Genomic DNA, 7,653 nt, shown 5'->3' with positions numbered 1-7,653 from the left:
TGGCAGGCATCTTCAGAGGAGTAACACTGAAGGACAGTGTCTCTCAGTGCCAAGTGTGTAGGAAGAGTAATATATAGTCAGAAGGGGGTTAGGTTTGAGCTGAGTCATTGTCCTGCAAAGTATTAAAGGTAATGTGCTAATCATTGTTCTATAAGTATCAAGATACATATTATCTTGATACTTACTTCTTGTTCAATATGTTTTCCTTCCCTTGTTTTATTTTTCTTGCATCAAGATTCCTCAATTTAGCAAGATGAAGGTTGCCCTGATGGAAAACCAAGGCATCCTACCACTCACAGAACTGCTCATCGCCGGCGCGGTTTCCTGTCTGGTTCTGATGATCGCAAAGTCCTTCTGGAAGCCCGTCCCACAGGGGCTGAAGAGGGTCCCAGGACCGAGGGGCTACCCTTTGATTGGCAACATGCTGGACCTGGGGAAGAACCCCCACCTGGCCTTGACTCAGATGAGTCAGAAGTACGGGGACGTGATGCAGATCCACCTGGGCACCCAGCCCGTGTTGGTGTTGAGTGGGTTGGACACGATCCGGCAAGCACTGGTGAAGCAGGGGGAAGACTTCATGGGGCGCCCTGACCTCTACAGCTTCCGGCACATCGCCGACGGCCAGAGTTTAACTTTCGGCCACGATTCCGGAGAAGTGTGGCGGGCCGGCCGGAAGCTGGCTCAGAATGGCTTGAAGACGTTCTCCGCCTCCCCCAGCCCCACCTCAGCTTCCTGCCTGCTGGAGGAGCACGTCTCCAACGAAGCCGACTACCTGATCGCGAAGTTCCAGGAGCGGATGGAGGAGGAGAAGAGCTTCGACCCTTACCAGTCCCTGGTGGTCTCGGTGGCCAACGTCATCTGCGCCATGTGTTTCGGGAAGCGCTACGGCCACGACGACCAGGAGCTGCTCAGCTTGGTCAACATGAACAACGAGTTTGGGGACGCGGCGGCTTCGGGGAACCCGGCCGACTTCATCCCCATCCTCCAGTATCTTCCCAACCGGACCATGGCGGCCTTCAAGGATATCAATAAGCGCTTCACGGCGTTTGTGCTGAAGATCGTCAGAGATCATTACAACAGCTTTGACAAGGTAAATGTGGGGAGCTCATCCCATGCGGAAGCACCTTTTTACTCTCTCTCGTAATACCAGAACGGGGGGTCATCTGCTGAAGCTGGAGGGTGAGAGATTCAGAACTGATAAAAGGAAGCATTTCTTCACACAACGCATAGTTGAATGGTGGAACTCCCTGCCTCAGGATGGGGTGATGGCTGCCAGCTTGGAAGGCTTGAAGAAGGGAGTGGACATGTTCATGGAGGAGAGGGCTATCCATGGCTACTAGTCAAAATGGATACTAGTCATGATGCATACCTATTCTCTCCAGGATCAGAGGAGCAGGCCTATTATATTAGGTGCTGGGGAACCCAGGCAGGATGGTGCTGCTGCAGTTGTCTTGTTTGTGAGCTTCCTGGTTGCCCACTGTGTGAGCAGACTGCTGGACCTGAGGGGCCTCGGTCTGATCCAGCAGGGCTCTTCTTATGTTCACCTTGGAGATCCCCAAGATTTTTGGGGAGTGAGCTTTCGAGAGTAAAAGCTCTCTTCATCAGAGACCCGGGAAATATTTTTGGCCTCTAAGGTGTTGCTGGGGGAGGGAAGGCAGCATGGTATTGCCTGATCTCGTCAGATCTCAGAAGCTAAGCAGGGTCAGCCCTGGTTAGGATTTGGATGGGAGACCACCGAGGAAGTCCAGGGTTTCTAAGTGCAGAGGCAAGCAATAGCAAACCACCTCTGAATGTCTCTTGCCTTGCAAACCCTCGGGGGTCAGATCTCAAAAGCTAAGCAGGGTCAGCCCTGGTTAGTATTTGGATGGGAGACCGCCAAGGAACAAACGATGCAATTCTCAGTGTTTTGAACCACTGTTCCCTTCTGGTCCCTTGCGTTTTAGGAGCACATCCGAGACATCACCGATTCCCTGATCGATCACTGCCAAGATAAAGTGGACGAGAACGCCAACGTCCAGCCCTCGGATCAAAAGATTGTCAATATTGTCGGTGATCTCTTCGGTGCAGGTAAGAACCTGATAATCAAAAGACCTTCTTCCCCATCATGCTCTCTGCCCAATAATTGTGTCAGTCAGCGGATTCTAGAGATGATGATAAAACAAATTACAGCGGCTGCTTATATGATCTACTGTGCTGGTCGTGCCAATGCACAGAATTTGGTGGCGGTATATCGTCACTTAGAATCATAGAATCACAGAGTTGGAAGGGACCACCAGGGTCATCTAGTCCAACCCCCTGCACAATGCAGGAAATTCACAACTACATCCCCACCACGCCCCCACCGCCTGGAGGATAGGAAAATATCACCAATGCTGCAACGTGTGGGTACTAAACAAAGCAAAACAGCATTAAATCTGACTGTGTTGTGATGCAATTTAAGTGCAATAAACAAGGGTGTAAATACACTCAAATGAACATCTACAAATTGCTCTTACAAAGAATGAGGCCTCGTATAACTTCTTAGAAAGATAATCTGGGCATTTTATGTTCGGCCTTCTGCCTGTCTTGTTGCTGATCGGTCCGCTTCTTTCTGTCTAGGTTTCGACACAGTGACCACAGCTCTGTCGTGGTCCCTCGTGTACCTGGTGACCTATCCGGAAACCCAAAAGAAGATTCAGGATGAGATAGGTAAATCCAGATCCCCCCACCACTCAGAATTAAGAAACCTAGCTTTTTTGGGGGGGGGGGTGCGGGACGCGTACTTTACATAATGTGTGTGAGCTGGCATGGTGTGGCGCTTAGAGCAAGTCCCCCCCCCCAATTTTTTTGAGCCTGTGGGTGCCTTTGAAACTTTGAGGGTTGCAGGAGGGTGGGGTTTGGGGAGGGACTTCAACGCCATAGAGTCCAATTGCCAAAGTGGCCATTTTCTCCAGGGGAACTGATCTCTATTGTCTGGAGATAATTTGTAATAGCAGGAGATCTCCAGCTAGTACCTGGAGGTTGGCAACCCAATTCATGCTGGTCTACCCCCCATGTATAAGTGAAGATTGATACTATTGTGTATCCTATTAAGAAATTGGACTTTCAACTGTCATTTCTGTATCCAGTGTTATTGCATTGATGCAGTTAAAGCAAGTGTTATATAAAAACTCATTTGAAAAATTACTATTTAGATAACAAATTCTTTATTGAACCTTATATAGCTGGTATATTAGAATATTGGACAGCGGACCAACAGTGCTGGTTCTCTGCAGTACCTGGAGGTTGGCAACCCTACTAACCTACCTCGCAGGGTGGTTGTGAGAATAAAATGGAAGAGAATGATGTGGGCTGCTTTGCGTCCTTGTTGGGGAGAAAGGCTGGGTATAAATGCCGTAAATAAAACGACTGTGTGTTTATTTAATCTCTTTTCTCTCGCCTGTCCCGCAGACCAAACCATTGGCAGGGAAAGGAAGCCCCGGCTCTCTGACCGGTCCATGCTGCCGTACACAGAAGCCTTTCTGCTAGAGATGTTCAGACAGTCTTCTTTTTTGCCCTTCACAATCCCTCATTGGTAAGGCTTGTTCAGGACTGGATTATGACATCTCTGTTTGCTAACAACCTGGAGAGAGAGAGAGAGAGGAAAAAGCTCCCATTTCTAGGCTTGCCAACCTCCAGGTGGTGGCTGGAGACTGCCCGCTATTACAACTGATCTCCAGCTAATAGAGATCAGTTCACCTGGAGAAAATGGTCACTTTAGCAATTGGACTCTATGGCACTGAAGTCCCTCCCCTCTCTAAACTTCACCCTCCTCAGGCTCTGCCCCAAAAACCCTCCAGGTATTTCCCAACCCGGAGCTGGCAACTAGAATTGCCAACCTCCAGGTAGTAGCTGGAGATCTCCTGCTATTACTACTGATCTCCAGCTGATGGAGACCACTTCCCCTGGAGAAAATGGCCGCTTTGGCAATTGGACTCTATGGCATTGAAGTCCCTCCCCGCCCTCCTCAGGCTCCATCCCCAAAACCTCCCACTGGTGGCTAAGACCTACTGAGGATCGCACTCTGAAAATCCCAAGTAAAGAATAAGGTGTTTTATCCCCTGCAATATGGTCTCTGCGTTTTGCATTTCAATCAGCCCTAAACCCTTTTAACTGGAAATAAGTTTCTTCAAATGGACTTTCTTCCACGTGAATAAGCTTCGGACCGCAAGCTTCTTCTGTTTAGTTCACGCTATCCTATAAAACAGCTTGTTATCAGATTGCAGTGGCTTACCCTTGAGTAAATCGCAGTGTTTGCTTTTCCTCGTAGCGCCACTCGGGAAACGGCTCTGAACGGCTTCTACGTCCCTAAAAACATCTGCGTGTTTGTCAACCAGTGGCAGGTGAACCACGATGAGTAAGTGCCCCTGGAACCCTCCCGGAAATTCTGCTGAAACCAACTTTGCTCACATTTCTGGGCTATAGGAAGTCTACCTGTGGATCAGTGGTAGAGCATCTACTTGGCATGCAGAAGATCCCAGGTTCAATCCCCGGGATCTCCAGTTAAAGGGACCAGGTGATGTGAAAGACCCCTGCCTGAGACCCTGGAGAGCCGCTGCCAGTCTGAGCAGACAATACTGACTTTGAGGGCCAAGGGTCTGATTCAGTATAAGGCAGCTTCATGTGTTCAGCCCCTTCAGGAATAGTAATACTAGAACTCCGTTGAACAAGTTCTGACGATTTCGATAGTTTCACAAAGTTTTTGGATCCAGGGTTTGAGGTCAACTGGATTTTACATAACGGGAGTCCGGTTTCGTTTATTGGCCAACGAGAAGCCTTTTAACTACCGAAAACCAAACACCTTATGCAATGTAAAACAATAAAATAGAAACCTGATAAAAATCCTCTCCTTGGCAGGCAGTTGCAAACGTCTCCATAAACACCTTCCTGGGTTTCTGGGCTCCAATGGCAAATGTGGCCACCTGGAACAAATCATTTGCAATCATTGGAGTCCAAAGTGGACCTTATCTGTATCGGCAACACCCCTGACCTCCGTTAACCCACCAAGACGTTTCTGCCTTGGCAAGCTGTAAACAGGGCAACATAGCGGCAAACTGCTTGGCGAGGTTTATGCCTGGTGGAGGAAAGCGCCGTCAAGTCACAGCCGGCTTACGGCAACCTCGTAAGGTTTTCAGGGCAAGAGGTGTTCTGTGGTTTTTGGTGGTCTCCCATCCAAGTACTAACCAGGGCCAAACCGGCTTAGTTTCGGAGACCCAATGAGATCGGGTCAGCCTGGGCCATTTCAGTCAAGGGGTAGGGATGCCAGCCTCCAGGTGAGACCTGGGGGATCTCCTGGAATTACAGCTCCTTTCCAGACTGCAGAGATCAGTTCCCCTGCAGAAAATGGATGCTTTGTAAGGTGGACTCTATAGCATTGTACCCCACTGATAGGGTTGCCAGGTCCTTCTTTGCCACCAGTGGGACTTCAATGCCATAGAGTCCAATTGCCAAAGCAGCCATTTTCTCCAGGTGAACTGATCTCTATCGGCTGGAGATCAGTTGTAATAGCAGGAGATCTCCGGCTAGTTCCTGGAGGTTGGCAACCCTACCCACTGAGGTCCCTGTCCACCCTCAAATCTCCAGGGATTTTCAAACCTGGAGCTGGCAACCACCCTCTCCCATTCTCTGCTGGTGGCCAGGTGGGGTTGCCAGGTCCTTTTCCCCCCACCGGTGGGAGGTTTTTAGGGCGAAGCCTGAAGAGAGCGGGGTTTGAGGAGGGGAGGGACTTCAATGCCATAGAGTACAATGACCAAAGTGGCCATTTTCTCCAGGTGAACTGATCTCTATCAGCTGGAGATCAGTAGTAATAGCGGGAGATCTCCAGCTAGTACCTGGAGGTTGGCAACCCTATGGCCAGGGAGGATCAGGCAACCCTATCAGGGGGACATCTCGGGCCGGCCGTCTAGAGCACATGCTGTTCTTTGTTTTTCAGAAAACTTTGGAAGGACCCTTCTTCTTTCCAGCCGGAACGTTTTCTCACCGTCGACGGGGCCGGCATAAATCGAGTGGAGAGCGAGAAGGTTCTGATTTTTGGTCTGGGGAAGAGGAGGTGCATCGGCGAATCCATCGGCAAGGGGGAAGTCTTCCTTTTCTTGACCACCCTGCTCCAGAAACTAGAATTCAGTGTGTGCCCCGGACCGATGGTGGACGTCACTCCTCAGTACGGACTCACGATGAAACCCAAGAAGTGCGCGCGCTACCAGGTCAGGCAGCGTTTCTAAACAGCAAAACCGGAAGCGAACAAAGATTGATGCTTAGGAGTATCTCTTCCGGTCTGTCTCACTCGGCTTTAAATTTTGCCCCGGAGTGGGCTCATCTCCCAGGCTGAAACTGTGGGTTGATGCTAAGGTCAACGCAGATGTGTCCTCCTTTCTCAGTTAAGGAAAGGAGGTGGTCTTTTGGTACCACGTCTAACCGGAAGCGGCGGAAAGTTTGCGCTTCCAAGACTCAAAGCAAGCTCCGGCCCACGCTGGTGTATGTTGTCTAGTATCTCCGATCAGTTGGAGTCATATTATTGTGATGGTGAAACTTAATGGACTGAAAAGAGCATTTTTTTACCACGCTTGCTGCAGAAGCCATAACCCTTTAAGACACTTGAGATGTGCAAATGTGGCCATCAAACACGACTTTAGCCGATTGTTCTCGAAATCTTGACATCTAAATGTTTGTACCATGTTGACAGAGTTCTTAATAGGAGCGAATTCTCGCCAGATTTGGGGATAGGTGGAAGCTCTCACCTGTACATTTTATGTCGCTTAACGTGGAACTTCTTGGATGGGGAAAATCTTGGTAACCCCCCATTTTTGTGTACCAAATACTGCATCTTTAATTAAGCAATAGAGCCATCAGAACAATGTTATATGAATTTATGGAGCATTTCTTGTGGATGAGAAGAAAAAAACCCCACCGCATGCTGTGGAAGCATAACCCTTTATGACACTTGAAATGTGCAAAATGTGGCCATCAAACATGACTGGTGGAAGGTCTTGTGAAATGCTACCAGGATGCCATTTCCGAACACCTTGCCTTTTAATAGCACTGCATGGGTCATACTGGGGGTGTAGTGGTTAAGCATTGGCGTAGGACCAAGGAGACTCGAACTGGGCTCCCCACTCATCTGCCAAGCTCACTGCTTGGGCTGCTAGAGAATGATCTCGGGCCAAACGTACCTACCTCCTAGGGTGGTTGTGAGGATAAAATGGAGGAATGGGGTGGCAACTCTGTTTCTCCCCCCCACCTCCACCCCTAAAGAATCCCCAAGACTCTAAAGAACCAAAAAACAATTTACATTCCAAAATGATGTAGCAGGCTTTCTGTTTTAAAACAATTATTAGACCACAATTCATAAGGCTTGCTCATCTTCCGTTCATTTTGACGGTGTTTCCTCAGGAAGTCTTTAGCTGATTGTTCTCGAAATCTTGACATCTAAATGTCTGTACTAAGTTGACAGAGCTCTTAACAGGAGCGAATTCTTGCCAGATTTGGGGATAGATGGAAGCTCTCTTGCATGTAAATTTTATGTCGCTCGACATGGAACTTTTTGGATGGGGAAAATCTTGCCATAATCCTCCTTTTCAGATGGGGTAAATCTTGGCATTTCCCCCACCCACCCTTTTCCTCCTTTTTTTGTGTACC

General features: G+C 48.9%; 1 protein-coding gene across 1 annotated transcript; it reads left to right on the top strand.

Moving 5' to 3' along the window:
• The first annotated feature begins 253 nt into the window (after positions 1 to 253).
• On the top strand, positions 254 to 6,239 carry LOC130491978 (cytochrome P450 1A4). The gene is made up of 6 exons (XM_056865748.1): positions 254 to 1,090; positions 1,944 to 2,067; positions 2,599 to 2,688; positions 3,430 to 3,553; positions 4,289 to 4,375; positions 5,951 to 6,239. Exons 1-6 carry the CDS (start codon positions 254 to 256, stop codon positions 6,237 to 6,239), a joined length of 1,551 nt encoding a protein of 516 aa, XP_056721726.1.
• The last annotated feature ends 1,414 nt before the right edge of the window (positions 6,240 to 7,653 follow it).

This window comes from Euleptes europaea, chromosome 20, assembly GCF_029931775.1.
Source record: "Euleptes europaea isolate rEulEur1 chromosome 20, rEulEur1.hap1, whole genome shotgun sequence".
Lineage (NCBI taxonomy): Eukaryota > Metazoa > Chordata > Lepidosauria > Squamata > Sphaerodactylidae > Euleptes > Euleptes europaea.
Note: the sequence above shows the minus strand (reverse complement) of the source record. Positions and strands in the feature narration are given on the sequence as shown.